Raw genomic sequence first — 24079 nt, forward strand, 5'->3', positions numbered from 1 at the left:
TATGGGATGCCGATGTCACAGACTGGCTTTACCCTCTACTGCACAACACTGGCCCCTTGTATTAATCTTTAAGTGAAAATTTTAGGCACTTAATAAGTGAATTTTGATAATCTTTAAAAAGTTATTTATTTATTATCCATATATTAATATATATGAAAAGCAGGGAGACCGAGTCAGAGGTAAACAGACAGACAGGCAGAGATCTTCCATCCACTGGTTCTCTCCTCAAATGCCCACAGTAGTCAAGACTGGGCCAGGGCCAAGCCGGGAACCAGGAACTCCAGCTGTGTCTCACATGGGTGGCAGGGAACCAAATACTTGAGCCATCATCTGCTGCCTGCCAGAGTGTACATTAGCAAGAAGCTGGAACTGGAAGCCTAGCCAGAACTTGAACCCAGGTACTCCTACATGGGGTGCATCTTAACTTCTGCACCAAATACACACCTGAGATTGTGATAGTCTTTTTTGAAAGTCATATCTATTACAATAGTACTTTGAATAGTAGTTTTTTACTTTGTAAATTTTTTTAAAGATTCATTTATTTATTTGAAAGTTGGAGTTAAGCAGAGAGAGAAAGAGGAGAGGCAGAGAGAGAGAGAGAGAGAGAGAGAGAGGTCTTTCATCCACTGGCTCACTCCCCAATTGGCCGCAACGGCTGGAGCTGCGCCAATCTGAAGCCAGTAGCCAGGAGCTTCTTCTGGGTCTCCCCCACAGGTGCAGGGGCCCAAGGGCTTGGGCCATCTTCTACTGCTCTTCCAGGCCATAGCAGAGAGCCAGATTAGAAGTGGGGCAACCAGGTCTCAAACCGGCGCCCATTTGGGATGCCAGTACTGCAGGTAGCGGCTTTACCTGCTACGTCACAGCACTGGCCCCAAAATGTTTTGTGACAAGAGAAAATCACACAGAGGTAGCATGTTGATGGGGACAGTAGAAAGTGAAGGTGGTGGGATAGACTAGCCTCGTTCATAGAGCTGGTAAGGACACCGAGGAGTGGCAGGGTATCTCCTGAATTCTGCACCTGGAGATTGATCCAGGTTCAAGGTGTGGGAGAGACCTTTCCTCTTTGGCAGGGACTTTGAGTAAGAACTGTGAAAACAACTGCATCTCATAAATTGACAATCAGTTTGCTACACTGGGGAAAATAAGAGGTAAAAATGTGGAAATTGTATTCTCAAAACTAGGAATACAATAAAGGACCTTCATACATGGGGAAAAAAACAAACTTGTTTGTGTGTTTGTTTTTAAAGATACTGAAGTCTTTTTCAGAAGAGAACATCCTAGGAAAGCTTTGATTTAAGTGACTTCCAGTGTCGCATATAAAAAGCATTCTATGGAGCCAGCACCGTGGCACACTGGGTTAATCCTCTGCCTGCTGTGCCAGAATCCCATATGGGTGCTGGTTCTAGTCCCGGTTGCTCCTCTTCTAGTCCAGATATCTGCTATGGCCTAAGATAGCAGTAGAAAATGGCCCAAGTACTTGGGCCCCTGCACCCACATGGGAGACCAAGAAGAAGCACCTGGCTCCTGGCTTCGGATCAGCACAGCTCCAGCCGTTGAGGCCATTTGGGGAGTGAACCAATGGAAGGAACACCTTTCCCTCTATCTGTCTCTCTCGCTGTCTGTAACTGTACCTGACAAATAAATAAAATCTTTTAAAAAAAGGCATTCTATGACTGTTGTTCCATATCATTCAATTTTTATAAATTTTGTATATGAGGAACACTGTTCTGGATACTGTGAAATATTTTTCTAAGTTACATATGTGAAAAGATTTTAGTAACTTAATAGTGCTGTGTAATTGACAGGTTAATATCAACTGTGATGGTAGCAGTAGGTGAAATAAAGTAACATATGGTCTGTGCTCTCATTAGATTAACATTTCAAGTTGGAAAAATTTTTAAAAACGTATCCTTGTTTCACTTGGGTGTATAAAGAGATGGGCATCCTCACGCTGATGGAAGTATAATCCTTTGTAAGATAGTTTGTCGGTACATCTTGTAAACAATGCACTTTTATATCTTAGTCCCCCAGGGCATTTTGATGAATTTAGGATTGTTTGTTAAGAATCGTCGTCACAGGACTATTTATAAAAACAGACAGATTTAAAATAATTTTAAAAACTCATGAATTGGGACTTGGTTAAATGAATTATAACACATATGCTAGAATTTTACACTTTTATGGCTGGCATTCGGTGCATTGGTTAAGATGCTACTCGGGATGTTTGCATCGCATATTGGGGTGCCTGGCTTTGAGTCGCAGATCCTCCACTTCCAATCAAACTTCCTGCTAATGCACACCCCTGGGAGTCAGCAGACGATGGCTCAAATACTCTGGCCCCTGCCACCCACGTGAGAGACCTGGCTTTGACCTGGCCCACTCCTCACTGTGAGGTCATTCAGAGAGTTAACAGACACATGGAAGATTTTTCCATCTCTCTGTATCTATGCCTTTAAAATAAAGTGAACAAAAATATAAACCAACTTCTAGAAAAAATAATGATAATAAAGACATTCAAAATCTACTAAGTGAAAGAAGCATAATATAAAACATGGAGCGTTAGAGTCTATACATGTACATGCAGATACATTGGCGAAAACACTGGAAGAATATTATTGTTAAATATTTTTGAGTGGTCATCTTACAAGGGACCTCTGTTTTTCTTTCTTGTATGTTTTTCTATTTGTTGCATATTTGTTATTCTTCTTAAGAAAGACTTACCTGATAAGCAAGCTGATGTTCCTCTTAGAGAAAGACTAACATAATGTGCTGAAGATCAGATCAATTGTACAGGCAGGAAGTTCGATAGGAGTTTAGAAGATGAGAGCACTCTGTCCCCCAGAGGTGAGTGACAAGGCATTTCAGAGCAATCAATAAGGACCTCCTTTGGAGCTTGAGAAATGTGTAAGATTCAACATCTCAGGCAGAAAAAGTATTACCGAGGATGAGGGACGCCACACACACAGGAGGTAAAATTCATAAAGTGCATTAAATAGATGATCCTTGGCCTGAGAAGTAGGGAGAGATCTATGAATGGGGAGATGATTTAAAAGTATGTGGTAGACCCCGCATATTGCATGTATTATTTTACTCAAGCAGCCGTCAAATAGGACAGACCGCTTGACCTAAGCAACAGGAATGTATTTTATCACGGTTTTGGAGGTGCAATGTCCAAGATCAAGGTGCCAGCACTGATTTCCAGGGGGGCACCCTTTCTGGCCTGCTGGTGACTCTTTTCACTGTCCTCACATCACCTCTTCATGGAGAGAGAAGGGCTCTAGTGTCTCTTCCTCACCTCACAAGGAAACCAGGCCTATTGGATTAGGGCCCTGTGCCTATCGCCTCACTTAAGCTTAACCATCACCTTACATGCCTTATCTTCAACCATTGTCACAATGGTTAGGGCTTCAGTAAGAATTTGAGGAAGGCCCCCAGCATCGTGGCGTGACTGGTTAAGTCACGGCCTGCAGCTGCCACAGGCCTCTCGTATGGGTGCCGGTTTGAGTCCCAGCTGTTCCACATCAGATCCAGCTCCCCACCAATGTGCCTGGGAAAGCATTGGAAGATGGCCCAAGTCCTTGGGTCCCTGCACCCACGAGGGAGACTGGCATGAAGCTCCTGGCTCCTGGCTCCTGGCTCTTGACTTTGGCCTTTCCTAGCCCCAGCCCCAGCCCCAGCCCCAGCCGTGTGATCACTTAGGGAGTGAATCAGCAGTTGGAAGATCTCTGTCTTTCCCTTTCTCTCTCTGTAACTTTGCCTTTCAAATAAATAAAATAAATCTTAAAAATAAAAAAAAAGAATTTGAGGAGACACAAATCAGTCCATAACACTATCCCAGACTAGAGTACTAGAACCATTAGTTGCTTCTGAATAAAGAAATGGAATGGTGAAAGCAATGCTTTGGGAAGACTAATGTAGGTCTTGTATTTAGAAATTACCGTAGAATTTCCAGGAATTTTTCTGTGTATTCTTTCTTTCTTTGTTGTATTTTTTAAAGTTATTTTTGATCTCTCCCTTTTCCTTTTCCAAGCTGAGTATTTTTGTCTACAGGGGCCTGTGTGAGATTCTCTGTGATCAGTTCGAAATGTATCCCTTCAGGCTCTCAGACTGTCAAGAATTCCTCACAAGACGGGACCATGTAGAACAAACAGGCTGCAGGCAGGACAGGGTATAGATTTCACTGGGGCAGTCTGCCTACAGACACTAGCTCCAAAGGAGTCAGGGTTTCAGTGGTTGGTACATTTACTGGAAGAATGACAAACACCACATTTCAAAATGCTTCACTCTATCTCCTATAATGAAACCCCCAGATGGTATTCAAACGCCAGCCAGTGCGGGCTTTTCTCAAGTGCTTTTGCTGCTGTGGCTATTCTGGGTGATTTAACCACGTTTTCTCCCACCCACCCTTTGAACATTGCCAGAGCAGCTCTCATCTCCAACTGGTGTCAGCTCATCAGTCATCCATGCACAGGCAGCTCTTTGCCCAGGGTTAGTGGCTCTTTCTTCGAGACCAATATCTTTCTCTGATTTATGATTACCCACACCCCTCCTTACATAGATGAAAGCATTTGTTTTGTCCCATCCTTGCAACGTCTCTGATTCTACAGAATCTCAGAATCAGTATGTTATTGCTCAGTCTAGAAGCAGTTCTGCATACATGAGCGAAACCGGAAGAATGAGAAACAGCCCATTTCAATTTGGATAGGCAAAGACCTCTGACAGGGGGTGCACAACCGTCCCATGATGCCAAGACATGAGAACTAAACTCTCAACGTAAGCTGTGGATGAGGAATTGTTCACAGAACATTGTTCCTTTATCAGAAACTTGGAACAAAAATTCAACTTTAACACCTATTCTAAATAAGATTCTTGAGTTAATTTAGAATACATTTGAAAACTGAGAATTAAAATGTCTTTGAGGTCATAAATTGATTATATATTTTAGAACTTAATTGTACGGAAAAATGCCTTATTTCCACATATATTTTCAAATGGTTTTGTAAACTCATTGACTTTGTCTCATGTAAATAGGTTGTTGTAAAAACCAAGTAAATACCCATAGGTTAAATTTCCATTTTGCCCTTAGTATATATTTCCAGATTAAATTGCATTTATTTTTCTGATTATAAATAGAAAGCATGATCCCTATAGAACAGTAATATTTTCATGGTAAAGTAAGGAAAAATATAAGAATTATCTCTTAGTAGGCTCTTTTCAAACTATGCAAATTTCTTCCAGATACCCATAGATAATTCTAAGGCAGCTCCCCATTGCCCCCAGCCCAGAGAGAAACTCAACTTAAATACCCTTTGGTGAGGCTACTATTGAATTGAATTCAATTCGTTCATCCTTTGCTCAGAATACATGGTGAAAACTGCACTCTTCGAAATTGCATTGCCCTATTACTCTTCTTGTCTTGCTTCTTAGTACTAATTCATTTTCCAGATGCAGGGTGCCATGGCTTGCCCCATTCTGCCACCTGCCATGCTGCATTGTTGTGAGTTGTAGACCCTTAAAAGGTCTATAAACAGAAGTATTGATGGAGGTTTGGGGGTTGGTGTAGACCTGCTTCCTGCATTTTGAAGGAACAGATTTCTGACCCCCCGAGAGGTGAAAGTCATGCAGACAGAATTGCAGAAACATCTCGCTTTCTTCCTGCTTGCTTATATGAGGCCCTTTGTGGAGCGAACCAGTGGAAGGAAGACTTCCTCTCTGTCTCCCTCTCTCTGTAACTCTGCCTCTCAGATAAATAAATAAAATCTTTGAAAACAACCTATTCACATAGTCTTAGAGTTGTTTTCACATTTTTAAAAGATTTATTTTAATTATTTTAAAGGCAGAGTTACAGAGAGAGGTAGAGACAGAGAGAGGGAAGTCTTCTATATGCTGGTTCACTCCCCAAATGGCCACCATGGCTAGAGCACAGCTGATCCAGAGCCAGGAGCCTGGAGCTTCTTCCAGGTCTCCCAAATGGGTGCAGGGGCCCAAGGACTTGGGCCATGCTCCACTGCTTTCCCAGGTGCATTAGCAGGGAGGTGAATTGGAAATGGAGCAGCTAGGACTTAAACTGGTGCCCATATTGAATGCCGATGCTGCAAGCCAGAGTTTCAACCCACTGTGCTGCAGCGCCAGCCTCTATTTTCATTCTTATTTATTTATTTATTTATTTTGACAGGCAGAGTCAGACAGTGAGAGAGAGAGAGACAGAGAGAAAAGTCTTCCTTTTGTTGGTTTGGCCCCAAATGGCCGCTACGGCTGGCGCACTGCACTGATCCGAAGCCAGGAGCCAGCTGCTTCCTCCTGGCCTCCCATGTGGGTGCAGGGCCCAGCACTTGGGCCATCCTCCACTACCTTTCCGGGCTGGACTGGAAGAGATGCAACCGGACAGAATCCGGCGCCCCAACCGGGACTAGAACCTGGGGTCCCGGCACCGCAGGCGGAGGATTAGCCTAGTGAGCCACAGCGCCAGCCGCTATTTTCATTCTTTAACAGAATTACCCTCAGGGTTATGCAACGTGTTGGCTAATGTTGCTAATATTATTGATGTTTTGCAACTGTATGTGTATTTTCATAATATTTCAAGGAAAATTTTATGAATATTTCAAGAAAAATTGAAACATCCTTCTAGAACTTTTTTAATTTATCAATTAAGTACAAAGGCTTTCTCTTTTAAAAGATTGGTTTATTTATTTGCAAGGCAGAACATCAGAGAGAGGGAGTCAGAGAGAGGGTGTGTGTTTCCATCCACTGGTTCACTCCCAAAATGGCTGCAAAAACCTGGGCTGGACCAGGCTGAAGCCAGGAGCAAGGAATTTTACATGGATCTCCAATATGGGTGGCAATGCCCCAAGCACTTAGGCCATCCTCTGCTGCTTTCCCAGGAGCATTAGCAGGGAGCTAGATTGGAAGTGGAGCAGCCGGGACTTAAATCAGTGCACATATGGGATACCAGTGCTGTAGACCAGGGCTTTAACCCACTGCACCACAACGCCAATCCCAGTTCATCATTTTTTAAGCACCTTTAGGGAACATTTGTATACCCCTCTTCCCATCCCTTATATATCTATTTCTATGTTATTTTTTAAAAGATTTATTTATTTATTTGAAAGTCAGAGAGAGAAGGAGAGGCAGAGAGCGAGAGAGAGAGGTATTCTGTCCACTGGTTCACTCCCCAAATGGCCTCAATGACTGGAGCCTCTTCTGGGTCTCCCACATGAGTGCAGGGGCCCAAGGACTTGGGCCATCTTCTACTGCTTTCCCAGGCCATAGCAGAGAGCTGGATCGGAAGTGGAGCAGCCAGGTCTCGAACTGGTGCCTACATGGGATGCTGGCACTGGAGGCGGCGGCTTTACCCACCACGCCACAGCTCCTGCTCCACTATTTCTAAGTTATAAGTGAGTAACTATTCAAATCAGGATACTAGTTCTCCTCAAAGAGCAGAGTCCTTAGTACCTAACCACCTGGTGGCATCCCATGTTCAAACATGGCTATCTCTTTGTGTTGCAGCTGTTGGAGAATTGTTCCTCTCGTCTCAAAATGGCCCACCCAGCCAGAGCACTGTATACTCCAGATGGAAAGCTCATTGAGTCATGGGATGATGTAGAACGAGACATGGTCATCTGTGTGGCCACAGGACATGACTTTGTAACCCAAAAAGGTACAGGTTATTTTTGAAGAATTAAAGCGTTCAGTCTTTTCTTCAAAGAGCTTACTTTACTGAATGTTATAACCTGTCATAGTGATTTTGTTGTTGATTGAATGATTTGATTTGAAAGGCAGAGAAAGAAAGAGAGAGGGAGATTTTCCATGTTCTGGCTCATGCTCCAAATGCCTAAAGCAGCCAAGGCCAGCCCAGATCGAAGTTCGGAGCCCAAGTCTCCCATGTGAGTGGTAGGGACCCAAGTATTTGAGCTGTCACTTGCTGCCTCCCAAGGTGCACAGTAGCAGGAAGCAGGATTGGGAGCAGACCTGAGACTTTAGAGAGGTTATCCTATATGAAATGCAGATATCACAACCCTAAGCCAAACACCTGCCCCTAATCTTGAATAATTATCCTCTTTTATGCCATTTACTCTACACTGGGAAAATTAAAATTATGTGCTGGAACCTCATTATTAGTAATGTTTAAAGAATCCCATCAAATCTCAGTTACCATGATTTCTTACCCTGGGGTTTATTTGCAGAAGTGGTAGGAGGGCCTCATCTGAAGGCATTCCCTTAGAATGAACCCTGATGAAAGTGAGGCTCCACTGACTTCCTACTTTATTTTATTAATAGTAGTTACATAGCTGGAAAATTTCTGATCTTTAACAATAAGTACTTATATTCTAGTTGTATATCCTGTCCTTTGATCATTTTCTTTGGTAAATGACAGAAATTGAAACGAGAATATATTTGCTATTCAGTGAATGCTTGTCCTGTTTCCAATTTATCTTGAGAGATTTAAGGCCTCATTGTGTAGCTGGGTCTACATTAGCAGAGACATAATTCTCAGGAAATTCTGAAAAATATTGTTATCATTTTAAAGGAGATTAAACAATAAGGAAGTAAGTTACCTGACATTGTGAAAAAAACCAGAGTTGTCCTTTTAGAAAACTCACCATAAAATTGTCAATGCTGTGTTTATGCAAGGTAGATAAGCCAAACATTTTGTAAATTTGCAATCATGTCTTTCCATTTACTTCAGAAGTACAAGAGAAGAGAAATGAAGACCAAAAGGTAGAGAGACAAAGATTTATTGGGATGCCTTGCCTAGCATTGAGGAGTGCCACAAAGATTCCTCCTGTATCACCCTTCACTATGGAAGAAGCCCCACTCTTCATATTCTTTGAATTCTGCTGTTCACATCATCTACCACTACCCATAACCCCAGAGCTTGGTGACCGTCACTGTGTGGTCGCTTACAAAAATAAGAGTGAAGTTCTTATAATCAGTTTAAGCGACAACTTTCTACATTACCAAAATGCAGAGTCTATAGAAGAAGTATGTCAGCCTTCCTTTCCTGGAAAAAAAATCAATCTAATTAAGAATGTGAACATATTTGATATGATTAAGCACAATTGAATAGCAAGCAAACATAGTATGGTAGAAGGCACGTTCCCAGTTCCCTAGTTGGGCTTAATCTTTCATATGCCTGGGACTGGCTCCTGCACATACCCTACCCTCCTTCCCACATTGTGTTCACTGGGCTTGCCTGATGCATAAAGCTACGTATGCTTCAGACAAGCTAGCCAAAAGGGTTCCGAACCTCAGAGAGAAATGCTTCCCAGAAGCAAGCCTGTCATCAATAAAAACTGTGCAGGTAGGACAGAAAAATGGGAAATATAAATAGTAGACTTGACCACTTTCCTCCATGTTAGTTACGGGAACCTCAGGCAAGATTATGTAGACAAAGTTTCATTTTTGCATCTTCGCTTTCAAAGACACATGGATTACGCTCATGTAAAAGTTAATTCCTTCCCTATGCAAGTAGGTTGTTCATTTTCTTTTCTTTTTTTGCTTTTTTTAAGATTTATTTTTATTTATTTGAAAGAGAGTCACAGAGAGAGGTAGACAGAGAGGTCTTCATCCGCTGGTTCACTCCCCATATGGCTGCAATGGCCGGAGCTGCGCTGATCTGAAGTCAGGAGCCAGGAGCTTCCTCCAGGTCTCCCATGTGGGTGCAGGGGCCCAAGGACTTGGGCCATGTTATACTGCTTTCCAAGGCCATAGCAGAGAGCTGGATCGGAAGAGGAACAGCCGGGACGAGAACTGGCACCCATATGGATGCCGGAGCTTCAGGCCAGGGCTTTAACCTGCTGCACCACACTGCTGGCCCCTCTCATAACACTTTCATGTTGGAAGAATTACGAAAGGGTCTAATTGTTCTTCAGAAACTCTTTTTTACTGGTTTCATTTTGTTGTTTTTTTTTTTTCTTAAAATAATTGTGAGAAATAATTAGCTGGAATTTAGATATACAGAATAGTTTTAAAAAGAGAGATATTCCACTACATATATGTACTTATTAAGTAACTTTAAATCAATCATTTCACTTGTGATTTCTCTGTGACCTATTGGCTTAGCTATGTAGTAAAAGAATGCAAAGACAGCCTATGAGTTTCAAAACTAAACACTCTGTAAGAACTGACTTTCTGTGCTATAATGTCAAAAAACATTTAGCAGGTAGAAGTTAGTTATCAAATAATCACACTAGGTTTTTGAAGAATGAATTTGATTCAGCAAAAACAAAGCAGATGCCATTTGAATGATTCCTTTCACACAAAGCCCCAACAGTTAAACGAGTGCTTTATGCTGCTTGCCATAAAATTTGAACACCATTATCATGGCTATGGCTTCCATCTTTCCAGTAGATCCAAGTTAGCTTCCAGTTCAGCCTTCATAAAATGCCTAGGAGGAAGCCCTGCGTAACAACCTCCATTTTTAAGAAACCAGGAGAATGCTAATACAGTCTGATGCGGTAAGGAAGTGAAGTGTGTAATGAGAGCCCCGTGTGGGAGTCAAGGATTTCTGCAGGATCTTGAAGGTTTTCATCATCCTGAACTCATTTTTTTTTCTTTGACAAATACTCTGACTTCTCTCTTAAAATATTTTTTTAAACAGAGTTAAAGCGACTGACAGAGATCAGAGCAAATTATGCCAGAATCCGAAGGCAGCAGGGCCCTCACGCCACAGACGTTGTGGCATCACCATCCTGCACACCCCTGTCTCTGGCCCAGCTCTACAGCTGACTCCATCAGAACCGTCGCGCTGTGCCCTGGATTCCTCTGGTATCACCATGTGTACATGTTCACATGTTTGTTATGTGTGATGATTATTCAGCCCCCTGTCATTTCATGCAGTCTGTTTTAAGGTTATTACCTTCCGCATTTTGTGTAAAGTGGAATACTTCCTCTGGATCTGCTCCTGGAAAGGCAAGAAAACTAGGTGAAAAATGTGGGTGAAATGACTGTTTTAGTATTATTTTCTTCCAGGAGAAAAAAACAACTACTAATTACTGAACTATAATTCAGCAAGGTCAAATGCTTTGTTTATGTATTTTATATATATATATATGTATATATATTCATACATATATATAAACGATAAATAATTTGATACATAAATTAGACTCTTTGGCCACCTAACACTAAATTTGACCCCATCTGACATTTTCTCTCTTACTCACCATATTTTCCAAATTTCCATGTTAAAATCCTTCATTTACTGAATAAAAATGAAGTGGCTGGTAGCCACAGAATACCACATGAATTAGTCTTTCCTTCTCGACTTTCTCTTCAGGTTTGCTTTAGTAACAGTGAGGACAGTTTGTGGGACACAGTTAGGCATTGTTCGGGAGAGGGAAGCTGGATAATTCTTGATATGTGACATAGATGGTGTCGTTAATACAAAATCTTAGAGAGAGAAAGCCTACGTGCCTGATTTGAAAGAAAAATCAGGTAAAGGTTGTTTTTCAAAAAGGGATTGAAGAAGATCCTTAACTGTCTTAGGTAACAATCCTATAGGACAAGAAGCATTTCTACTCATTAATTTTTTTTCTGGAGAAAAAGAAAGAAAACCTTTTTTTTAATGGCAGTGAAAAATCAGTTAGATTTCTGTTCCTGGTGGAAATTTTCCAAAGTAATGTTCTTCCTCCCTCTCTTCCTCTGAAAGCCACTCATAGCTGCCTCTGAATATAAATTGCAACCTGGCTAGGTGTATACAGAATGGCTCAGCTGGGCTCACTCCTCAATCCTGCACTTTAATATGATGTAGGAAGGCAATATATCATTTGTACTGAAGGGGGCTCTTGCTAATCACTGCAAAAGGCCTAGCATTTACTCCCAGTCTGCAAATCAGTGAGGCTACATGAATAAGTTCCTGCCATCTCCAACGCCAGTAGATGCAAAGCACATTGAGGTGAAATTTCACATGTTACATCAACAACAACTTGCCCTTTTACAGACATCCCCTCTGTGTTGCGTGATGCTGGAGATGTGAAGATATTCAAAAGCAGCTTTGTGCCACATGGGAGACAAAGACTGCGTGTGACTCGTATTTTGATATGCTTTTTGCAACAAGAAAATCAAAGCAAGAAGGGTTAAGGACTTTGCCCCCAGCTGGAAAGTGAGCTACCAGGACTCTTCAGCCAGCGGGGCCTCTCCTTAGAATGTCTTGATCACAATCCCCATCAAGATAACTTCTTAAATTCAAAATTCTGTGAAAACAAAAGCAATTCTTTAGGTACAAAAGTACCCATCATTTTGCTGCCAGGGAAAAGTTGATTTGCTATGAAAGTGGCGTCATTTCACCCTAGATCAAATGTGCAAATTCTTGTAAGTCTTCGCTGTTGCATGTGAATATGCCTGAAGCGAAAATTGGTATTATCACACAATGCTATATCAAGCACCAGGAGACATAAGGCAAAATCTTCACTGAACTTTTCTATTACTAATAAATGGGATTTTAGGTGTAATATAACAGTCATCAACACATCACATGTTACCAGCAAGGAAGCAACACTTACTTGGTAGACGACAGCTTGCCCAGGGTGTCCGCAATTCACAGCCACTTGTAACTTAGGCTAAGAATAGCCCAGCTCTTTCCTCACTACTAACTTTTCTCTTTGGATGGCTGAAATGTGGACTAGGGAGCAGTTACTCCACCTTCAGCAAGGACTATAGGACAAGACTGTTCCAATTCTGTTCAGCCCTCCTAGGCTTCTAATAAACCCAGTAATTTCCTCTGGAGATATGTTTATCAAGTTTGAATCAGATTCATATAGATGTGTATATATATATATGTCAGATTTCAATATTTTTCTATTAACTGAAAACCATTTATTATTAAATACTACAACAAGCATCCCCAAGTCTGTGGCTTTCTCCAGAAACTTATTTCCTGCTGGTTCACAAACACCCTTAAGGTGATCCAGATGTTAATCAACAGTGTACCAGTGAGAACTGGAGTTTTCTGTCCACCTCTAGCTTTTGTGGCCAGTTTGGGGTAACGTTGCATGAAAGCAAGCTAACAAAAAGCCATATGCCTGAAAGTTTGACAAAATTTTGATTAACTGACAGTAAACACAAGGGACACTTTATTGTGTACTGCTATCTGCTTTGTGAAACAGGATACATCAGTCAAGAATCACAAGGCAAAGGTAGCTTTTTCAAGCCAATAACATTAAATTCTTTCTCTCTTTTTTTAAATATGTATTTATTTATTTGAAAGGCAGAGGTACAGAGAGGCAGAAGCAGAGAGAAAGAGCAGTCCTCCCTCCATTGGCTCACTCTCCAAATGACCGTAAAGGCCAAAGCTGGGCAGATCCAAAGCCAGGAGCCAGTAGATTCTTTTACATTTTCCACGTGGGTGCAGGGGCCTAAGGACTTGGGTCATCTTCTGCTGCTTTCCCAGGCGCATTAGCAGAGAGCTGTATTGGAAGTGGAACAGCAGGGACTTGAAAAGATGCCCATATGGGATGCTGGCACCGCTGGCAGTGGCTTTACCCGCTGTGGCTTTACCCTCTATGCCATAGCATCGGCCCCTCTTTTTTTTTTTTTTTTTCTTGATTGTTCATAATAGCTAAGCACCATTTTGTGAATCAAGAAAACATAACAAAAAATAATAACAGAAAGGATGCATTTATTCTCTTTTGCCGCCGAATCACTTACAAATTGTGGCTAGTATCTGCAGCAGCATTTGTGAGCTAATCTTCAATCACAGCCCAGGTGTGCTGAGCATCATTGAGAGATTCGTGATTCACCAACACAGCATTTGTTTTTTGGCATCATTTGGAAGGAAATGATCAAAACACACAAATGTCTGTTATTCTAGAGTGTCACAAAGTGAAATGCCAATGTTCTCAGTTAAATGGAATTTGGGGCTCAATGGTGGCTTTCAGTTGTTTTCATTAAATAGATGATTCCAGTGCCATCTTGACTTCCTCCACCTCTGTGCTAGGGCTGGGTAAGCAGAAAGAAAGAGCAGCAGTTTTGTTTTCAACACAGGAAATTAGAATTCTGCATAAATGGCACTGTTCGGGGCTGTGGGGTCATAAGCCACTGTAGAGCAAGATCAACAAAGACCACTCAGGTGAGTGCTGCTGAAAGTGAATGGATTCATCATGGAATGGTGGGAATTCAGTAGGTGCCTGCTGCTAGCTAAAATAGTTTCTAATTCTGTGACACTACAGTGTGAAACTACTATCAATAGGCTGTCACTGTGCACCATAAATGCAAATAAAAACATGTGGGGAGAGAGGAAGAGCTATGGTACCCCTGGGTTGGAGGAAGAAAGGAGGCAGGAAATCATATTTATAGGGCAACTGAAATGACATTTTGAACTGGGTATGCTGCCACTGGTTGTGTGTTATGTTCCTCTGCCAGCTGGGAGCAGGTAGAAGGGTTGGTCAAGCTGAAGAACCCACTAGGTTCTACCCTGACACTTTAAAGCAGAAGTTGCACACTTGGGAGTTGATATTAGTGTTTTGGCCCCAGTGTATCAGGAAATGCCAGCACCTGTGTTTTAAAGAAAATTGACCAAAACATGCTGCCTTTTTTTAAAGATTTATTTATTTATTTGAAAGGCAGAGTTACTGTGGGGAGCAATCTGGACTAGACTGAGTTACTGGAATTAAGACTTATTCTATGCGTCTGCTCTCCCACAATATGGCGCTGGGAGAGAAGTAAACAGCTTCTGCACAGCTGCCTCCAGTTCAACCAATAAACTGTAGGACTTGCTCCTGATTGGAGGAGAGCAGCGTACTCGGCGTGTGGGCAGCCAAGTTGGGATTGGTGGAGGAGGACTATAAAGGAGGAGAGAGACGGCATGCACGGGGGAACATCTAAGGGGAACATCTGAGGGAACACCTGTGCAGCCCCCGAGACGAGCCGGCTGGCGGTGTGCCGCTCCCCTGCGGAAGTGGGGAATGTGGCCAGGGGGAACTGCCCTTCCACGGAGGTGGAAGGGATAGTAGCCAACCCGGGAAGAACCAGCAGCAAACCCGGGGAGGGCCGAGCAGACGAGAGAACAGCGCAGGGTCTTGTGTCGTTCCTCCACGAAGAGGGGGAGCGACAGTTACAGAGAGGCAGAGGTGAGGTCTTCCATCCACTGGTTCACTCCCCAAATGGCTGCAACAGCCAGAGCTGAGTTGATCTGAAGCCAGGAGCCTGGAGCTTAGTCCAGCTCTCCCACGCAAGTACAGGGGCCCAAGTACTTGGGCCATCTTCTACTGCTTTCCAAGGCCATAGCAGAGAGCTGAATCAGAAGTGGAGCAGTTGGGACTTGAACCGGTGCCCCTATGGGATGCCAGCACTGCAGGCAGCCACTTTACCTGCTGCGCCACAGCACTAGCCCTGAGCATGCTGTCTTGAAATAACCTTCAGACTGTGCTGGGGAGAGGTGGAGGAGAGGTGGGAACCTCTCAAGACTTTTAGGTTAGTGACCCCAAAGTTATAAGACTAGATGCTGTCTCTCTTAATTCATGTTTTTCCCCTCTTCCCTCCTTCCCTCTTTCTCCCTTGCCTCTTGGCCTTTTCTCCTGTAAGAGCCTTTAAATCCTACTTTCATTGGAAACCAAACAAACAAAACTTTTCCTGGAACAATTTGTGGATGGGTAAGTGATGCTTTTCTGGTTCTCAAATTTTGGATGCACAAGAAACACCAGGGGAGCCCAAAACAAAACGGATTCCCAGGCTTGATCCCAGTGATTGTTACAATCTGTATGCCTGAGGTGAGGTAGGGAATCCACATTACAACACACACTTAGGAAGCAATGTGGGAGCTGACCACAGAGTCAGAGACTTTACCAGGAATTTGGGGCCCATCAAGGAAAATACTATTTCCTATCTGCAAGGCATGGCCCAAGTGGTAAGGACCAGTTTCTAGAGCCCTGTGGATCCTTTACCCTTCTATTCAAAGAAGCAATTACTGGGTGGGTGAGGGTTTGAGTCTAAGTATCCTCTTGCTTGCTCATCACTCTTTCCTTTAGGGGTGTTAGAAATGGTCTTGAGTCAGGCCTAAGCAACCAGAGAGGGTAACCTGGACTCAGACACTGGAAGGCTGACCTTGCACGTGACTGTAAGGTGCTGAAGTCTCTCACGTTAAATAAGCTGCCTTTGGTGCTGATGAAATCTTGCTATTCTAAAGGTAACAGGAGTATTGTCAGTACTATGGTACACATATCAAGGAGCCGGGTAATTTTGAGGGTGGGGAAAATAAGCAGTTCCTGAAGTTTTCTTGTACATGTTTAAATGTACAAAGAAGGAGAGCTTTTAAACAGAGACAGGATTTTTATTTTCTGTGGCTACCTTTTCTCCAGTGGAGGAGCTGTTTAGAGAGGAAAGGACTAAACCTTCTCTGTTCTGTTTTCCTTAAGTCTAGTTAATATGGAGACCTGAGCCACCTGCATCCCTGGCAGGCTCATCTCACAGTGAAAATCCACAGGATATTATTTCAATTCAATAACAAATGCTGTTAGAAAAACTAATTTTCAAGGTAGTTTTGTTGCCTCATAAAAGAAATCCATATAGGTTGAGAGATAGGCACCTTCCTTAGAAGACTGAAAATAAAAACAAAATTAGTTTTTGAAGGCCTAATTCAAGTATATAGCCTGGTGTGCTTTTCTCTCTCTCCCTCTCTCTCTCTCTCTGTCATTGGTGTAAGTGCTGGGCATGCAAAGATGTTACAGATGTGACCCTTCTCCCCATGGAACTCACAGTGTGTGGGGGTCACTCAGAAGTTAAGCAAGTACATACAATAATTATGTGTAATAAATAAAATAATTAAAATTAGGTTAAGTCCTATGAAGGAAATACAGCTGAGTAAGAGGAAAATTGGAGGGGGATTGAGGGAGTAACATAGTTAATGTTGCAGGAAATGTGGTTCCTGGCTGGGTTTCCTCCAAGTTCTTGTCTTGCCATGAGAGAAGATTCCAGCAGAAACATTAAGGTATATAGGATTTATTATTTAAAGAGATGAAGGAGACACACATTCAGAAGTGAATGCAGGCCGCCTTGCTCCAAGAGGTACAGTTATCACAGCTGCCACCACTGCTGCTGCCTTTGCCAAAGTTCAAACCGCCCATTTTTTGGGTACAGGGTGATGCTCTAACGAGCTTTACGGATGGAGTGGAGTTTGGGAGAGGCTTCACTGCAGGTGGTATCATGGCATCTCCATGTAGAGCTTGGCACACACATGGTTATCATGGCATCTTGTGTTTGATGGGCAAGTGAGACGCAGGTGTATCGGGGGAGGTGGGTGTGCCACTCCTGCAGCTGTGTTGGATTGACAGGGAAGTGGGCAGGGTTTTAGTGTGCGTGGCTGTTGCAAGGAGACTGCTGGCAGCCTCATAGCTCCTTTGCTGACTAACTAGCTCTCTGCTTAGCCCAAATCGTTTAATGCATGACACACTTTAAGCCTTCTGTAAAGAGGTAACATTTAAGCTAAAAGTCAGGAATGAATTAGCCGTTCTTAAAGGTAGAAACAGGGCGAGTGTTGTATCATGGAATAGAGTACCAGCAGAGGTGGCAATCAGGAAAGAGTGTGGCATGCTCAAGGTACCGAGGAGAGCTCTAACATAGTACTGTATACAGAAATGTAGTAGGAGATATTTGAATAATTTGACTGTTTTTAGTAGCCATATTTTTAGAAAAAGTAAAAAGAAATATGGGCTGTATTTTTAATATTATATTTTATTGAACCCAATATACTCAAAGTATTATCTTTTTAACAGACATTCAATATGAACTTTTCAGACATGACTGCTTTGTTGTCCTTCTTGGGTTTCCCTGTCCTGTGTGTATTTTACACCTATAGCACTCCTCAGTTCAGACTGGCTGTATTTCAAATGCTAGATATTGTTTCCTTCCTTCAAACAACTAAGTCACTTTCAAACTGGGGGTGGGAGGTTGAGGGTGGGGGAGGAGTACTAAGCAGTGCTCTAAGTGCTGGGTGTACAAAGGTGAATGCAACAGGCAAGGCTGCTGGGCTAGGCCTGGAGTGCTGGAGAAACAGGTGTGAGGTAGGAGAGTGGGCACAGGCCCGATTGTGGGGGGTCTTGCAAGTTGTGCTGAGAAGTTAGGGATTTTCTTTTTATGAGTGCAGTGGGAAGCCCCTGAACTTGCACTAGATATTGCATCTCAAATTAAGCTTGTTCAAGTTGCCAGTTACAGAAAGACACTGGGGCTGGGTGTTTGTTGGGAGGGTTTACAAGGAAGTGAGGAAGCACAGGAAAGCCCAGGACACAGGCGTCGCAGCAGTCTGTTCAAGTCTGTCCGTGTCCCAGGGGACACCCGGGAGTCTGCCATTCCTGCTCTTCCCTGTTGATCTGTGCCCTTCTATTGTCCACTAAGATATGGCACTTGCCTGCTCATGAGTTCTGCTGCTTCCTGGCCTCTGTTTCTTGTCTTCTTTTTATATTTTTTTCAGACTGCAGGGCCACTCTACCACCTGAATTGCTCTCTTTGTGTCTCCTAATGGAAGACTGAATGGCTGGAGGATAACTGATAGCTGCCTTTTATTCATCCCTTTATGCTAGGATGCCAGGGATCTGTGATACAAAGCACAGCCTCCCCATGTAAGCAACCGTGTGGGTTGATCTTTCCTTAGGAAGCTGTGGACATAGCTGACACTCAGACTCCATGGAAGTTTCAGTATAGACATAGTTCTGCCATTGTTAGGATTCACTTCTCCCTTAAGCACTGAGGGATGAATTTAGCAATGGAATCAGCTAGGCTGTCCTTGTTCTTATTGTGTCAGTGAAAGGCTTGCCATTGGATGCACCCTCACAGCTGGCTTTGCTGGATTGACCTTGCTGGTCTTTGCTAAGTAGCCGTCACAAATGTGAGGGTTGGGATCTGTGACTTTGATTACAATATCAAGATGGGTACAAGTCGCACTTGTAAATACAAGCAAGTCCGAGCAAATAGATCTTGCAGAGACAACCTGAAAGAACTCAAGATACTACCTGACATCCAGGAAATTTTACCAAATCAGTTTGCCAGACCCTCTTTATCAGATCTTTCCTTGTCTCCTCATTGATTTAGTCACTTTGATAGGAAAATCCCATTGTGGATTTTGACTTCTATACTATCTCTCCCACTGTCCCTGCTCTGGAAGGCCAGCCTAACAATTTGCCGGGTATTGAAATGTGAGTTCTGGGGCTGGCATTGTTGTGTAGCAGGTAAAGCTGCATCCTGCAAAGGGGGCATCCCATACAGGTGCCGGTTTAAGACCTGGCTGCCCCACTTCTTATCTAGCTCCCTGCTAATGTGCCCGGGAAAGCAGAGGAAGATGGCTCAAGTGCTTGAGTCCCTGCATCCATGTGTTAGATCTGGAAGAAGCTCCTGGCTCTTGGGTGTGGCACAGCCCAGCCCTGACCTTTGCAGCCATTTGGGGAGTGAACCAGAGGATAGAAGATTCTCTCTCTCTGTCTCTCTGTCTCTCTCTGTAACTCTGATTTTCAAATAAATAAACAAATCTTAAAAAAAGAAGAAGAAAGAAATCTGAGGTCTGTTGCCTGGGCTGCAGTGGTCTGTTACATCAGAAAACTCCTGGAGAATAATGCCCAGCTTGTTTGGACCTGCATTTCCAGTGCCTGAATATTCCTTACTGCATAGCAGACATATACAAATGTTTGTTGAATGAATGTGAGATTTAAGGTAACTTGTTGATGAAAAAAATGGACTTTATTTTGTTTTCCCACACACCTGGAGTGCTTGCTGTTTAATATGGGCAATACATCAGATCAGAGTTGGGATTTTCTTCTCACATGCATTATCATATCAATCCACAGAGTAGCACATAGCCTTCCTATAAAATAAACATGTGCTTGATGATATGACAGTACACACTGATTAAATTCCCTTTATCAGGAGGCAGAACAAAGCAATGTTGCTTATAAGTCCTTCTTCACCAACTGAAACTCTCAGAACACTCCGAAGGCCTGGGAGAGTGGAAAACGCTCTTCTGCTATCACAGACAGACAGACCCTCTGCTGCAGGCAGCCAGGTTTGGAAGGGAAGACAGACATGTCAACCCCACTTCACAAGCATGATGATTTGTGGCTGAGAAGGGAGAGACTGCTCTCTGAACCACATGCCCCTTGGTGCAGGCAGGCTAAGGAAAGATGAATGGCATTATAGGACAGACATCTGAATGTTTCGTATTAAATTAGTCCCACAGAGTGCCCAGAATTCTCATTCCATAAATCACAAAGTAAAGTCAACTCACTCCCAGGTTAGATTACTGTGACTCTGGCCTATGGTGTCATAGATAATCTCAGAACAGTTGAACATTTGTCTGAAATAGTAATAATTTTCAGCATATTTACTCCGTGACACAGAGGTGACCCAGACTGATCTCTGCTGGCAGAAACAGCATGTAAATGGGAGTCAGCCAATTTAGGAGATTTCCAAGCAGGCATCACTGCTCCTCACACCCTGCGTCTAATCTGAAATGGCCATGAGCTCCTTCAGGAGCTGCTGGGTACAGGCGGCCCAGATGAGCAAACTTCAGACCCTCGAGAGCATTGTTGCACACCCACCCCTCCACTAAATTGCACTCACAGTGCCATCTTGAAATCTACCTTCACTTTGTCTTGGGCTAAGACTCTAGATCTAAGAATCATCGAGCTAGGAATGATGTTAATTCCACTAAAGACACATTTCTGTTTAATGGCAAAACCTGACTCTGAGAATACTTTATGTATCTATGCATCTTTCCTGGTTGTTTCATTCCTGCACTGACATTGTTGGCACTAGAGACACTTCAAAGAATGGACAGAACACTGGGCTTGGGGCCATGAGACCATCCAACCCGACACTGACTGGCTGAGGGAATGTTTGAACTGCTACTTCCTTTTAGAAAAATGCAGAAATTTTTGATCTCTAAAGTTATGTTCAGTTTTAGAAGTCTAATTCTGATTCTGTGGTGAAATATAACTGGGCATATGTAAATGTTGTGGCAATCAGAATTCTTGCTGATTTCTGAAGGTCCTTCTTAATAGGGCCTTTCTTTTTTTATACTTTACATTTAAAAATATTTTTAAGGGCCATCATTGTAGTGCAGTGGGTTAAGCTGCCACTTATGACACCATCATCCATTACTGGAGTTCCTGTTTGAGTTCTGGCTGTCCTGCTTCTGATCCACCTTCCTGCTAATGCACCTGGAAAGCGATGGAAGATAGCTCAAGTGTTTGGACCCCTGCCCTGATGTGAGAAACCAGGATGGAGTTCCTGGATCCAGGTTTCAGCCCAACCTAGAGCTGGTTGCAGCCACTTGAGGAGTGAGCCAATAGACAGAAGATCTCTGTCTCTCCTCTCTCTGTGTTACTTTGCTTTTCAAGTAAACAAATCTTTAAAAATATATATTTAAAAATTTTAATTGACATAATGATTGTGTATATTTATGAAGTATGACTTATTTCAATGCATGTATACAGTATGAAATCATTAGATCAAAGTAGTCACCACAGACATTTATCATTCCTTTGCATTGGGGATATTCAAAATCTTCTGTACTAGCTATTTTGAATTAACATTAAGTGTTGTCAATCATACTTATTAGTAGGGCTTTCTACAGATATCATAAGGATCTGCCTCCAGGGTTACCTTTACCCTCAGAAGCCCAATCTGAATCTCATCAGAGCAACAAAGAGAGGTCATGGCATGGCTTTGTGGTATCTAAAAACTAGAGATGGTTTCTTCCAGGGAAAAACACTACACTTGGAGTCAAAGACATGCCTGGAGTCTTGCTTCCTGCCCTCTCAGGCAAGTCCCTTGGTATAAGAAGCAAATGAGATCATCAACATGGAAGGAGAACACTAGCACTTTCAGAATGTCTACTGCACCGGGCAACACACTGAATCTTTACATATTGTAGGCTATCTCATTCAATACAGTCATTTTACATAGTTTTTTTTTAAATACTATTCCTCCATTTTTTAGAGAAACTGAGTTTCTGAAAGTCACCAGTCCAGTGAGTGGCACATTTGGAACTTGTAACCAGATCTATTTAACATGAGAGCTTGTATTTTTTTCTTTTCTCTCTTTTTTTTTTTTTTTAAATTATTTATTTATTTGAAAGAGTTACAGAGAGAAAGAGAGAGACAGAGAGTGAGAGATCTTCCATCTACTGGCTCACTCCCCAGATGACCACAAGAGCCAGCGCTGGGCCAGGCCAAAGTTAGGAGCCAGGAGATTCCTTCAGGTCTCCCATGTGGGTGTCAGGGGCCCAAGCACTTGGGCCATCTTCGGCTGCTTTCCCAGACCTCAGCAGGGAGCTGATTCAGAAGTGAAGTGGCCGGTACATCAACTGGAGCCAATATAGGATGCCAGCGTCACAGGCAGCAGCTTAACCCACTATGCTACAACGCCGACCCCTATTCATTTTCTATGAGAATAGTCCAGAAACCCTATGTACGTTTTCAATGCTGTATGATTATTATAACAAATATGATTGTTAGTAATTCTAAAATTGAGTGCACTGGATGCTTTCAAGGAATCATCCTATGGTTTAGTCAATGCCTACTTGGTGGATTTCACTGATGCCTAGTTAAGCAATTAAGCTACATGTGGATGCCCAATCCAAGGTGGGAAGAATGCTGTCCTGCGCGCTGGAGAAGTCCTCACCCTCTCATCAGGACGTTGCAAGCCAGCAGGGGTCTCATTTTCCTACCTAGAATGGTATTTATCTGTGTGTTAGTTTGCTAGGGCTGCTGTTGTAGTCCTTTTCTGATGTTGTTGGTATAACTGAATGCCTGTGGTTAGATAATTTTAAAGAAAAGAAATTTATTTCTCACAGTTGTAGAGGCTGGGAAATTCAAGACAAAGATCAAGGCACAGGGATCTAGTGAGGCTTTCTTGCTGCATTCTCACATGATAGAAGGTGGAAGGGCAAGAGAAAGCAAACCCACTCCCACAAGCCCTTTCTGTAGCTGCATTAATCATTTATGGGGGCAGAACTCTCATGACCTAAACAATTCCCAAAAGAGTCCATCTCCCAACACTCTTGTTTTGGAGATTGAGTTTCTAACCTGTGAATTTGGGGGGAACACATTCAGACCTTAGCAGGTGCCATAACAAGGTACCATAAATGACTGGCTGTCTCACAGTAAACTGGAAGCTATAGGACCAAGTTCAAGGTGTCCACAGGTTTGATTCCTTCTAAGGACTGTGAGGAAGAATCTGTCCTATGCTTCTCTCTAGCTTTGGGGGACTTGTTGGCACTATGACCTGAAGGTTTGCATCCCTCCCAAATTTCTGTGTTGAAACTAAGCCACCAGTGTGATAGTATTAGGAGGTGGGGTCTTAGGGAGGTGGTAGAATTACTGCCCTAGTAAAAAAGTTCCCCGAGAATGTTCTTGCCCTTGCTACTACATGAATATAGAATAAGAAGGTACCATCTATGAACCAGAGAACGGGCCCTCAATAGACAACAAATCTACCAGCACCTTGATTGTGGACCTCCTGGGCTCCAGAACTGTAAGAAATGAATTCTTTTTTTTTTTTTTTTTTTTTTTTTTAACTATCCAATGTGAGGTATTTCATTGTGGCAGCCGGAACAGATGGAGATAGCTGGCTATCTTTGGCATTTGTTGACTTGTGGAAATATCACCCTGAACTCTACCTTCATCTTTATGGTAATTCTTCCTGTGCACCTATGTCCAAATTTTCCCATTTATCAAGACACTGGTCATATTAGGGGCTTAATCCTATTGTGGTGTGACCTCATCCTAACTAACTGCATCTGCAGTGACCCTATTTTCCAAATAGGATTTCATTCTGAAGTGCTAGGGTTAGGGTTTCAATATGTGACTTTTGGAGGGGCACAGTTCAGCCTATACTAGTGAGTAACAGAGTCCATCCCTCACCCACACAAGCACTTTGTCTGAGCACAAGTGCCCCACCATTAAGGACTGCAGTATTCTTTCCTGATGGCATCTCTCTCTCTCTTTTATGTCTTTCTTATTCCTTACTAACACTGAAGTCTGATATTAATGGAAAAACCATTAAAAAAAAACTATTATCCTATGAGGTAAAGTGAATGCACTCAACTGTAAAAGGAAGACTTATCGATCAATTTCAGTTAAACCTTGCTTGTCTG

At 42.7% G+C, this 24079-nt stretch overlaps 1 protein-coding gene across 22 annotated transcripts in view; it reads left to right on the forward strand.

Annotated features, from left to right (window-relative positions):
- The window catches only part of DCDC1 (doublecortin domain containing 1), a 557706-nt gene that overhangs the window by 523155 nt on the left and 10472 nt on the right, over positions 1–24079 (forward strand). For 8 of the 22 annotated variants that reach the window (XM_070071602.1, XM_070071591.1, XM_070071600.1 and 5 more), the window contains 2 exons: positions 7507–7657; positions 8687–10573. In XM_070071602.1, the coding sequence (XP_069927703.1) occupies positions 7507–7657; positions 8687–9063 (528 nt within the window). In that variant the 3' untranslated portion in view covers positions 9064–10573. The other 14 variants (XM_070071601.1, XM_070071604.1, XM_070071605.1 and 11 more) reach the window with 8 other exon arrangements.

The sequence above is a fragment of the Oryctolagus cuniculus genome, chromosome 1 (assembly GCF_964237555.1).
Source record: "Oryctolagus cuniculus chromosome 1, mOryCun1.1, whole genome shotgun sequence".
Classification (NCBI taxonomy): domain Eukaryota; kingdom Metazoa; phylum Chordata; class Mammalia; order Lagomorpha; family Leporidae; genus Oryctolagus; species Oryctolagus cuniculus.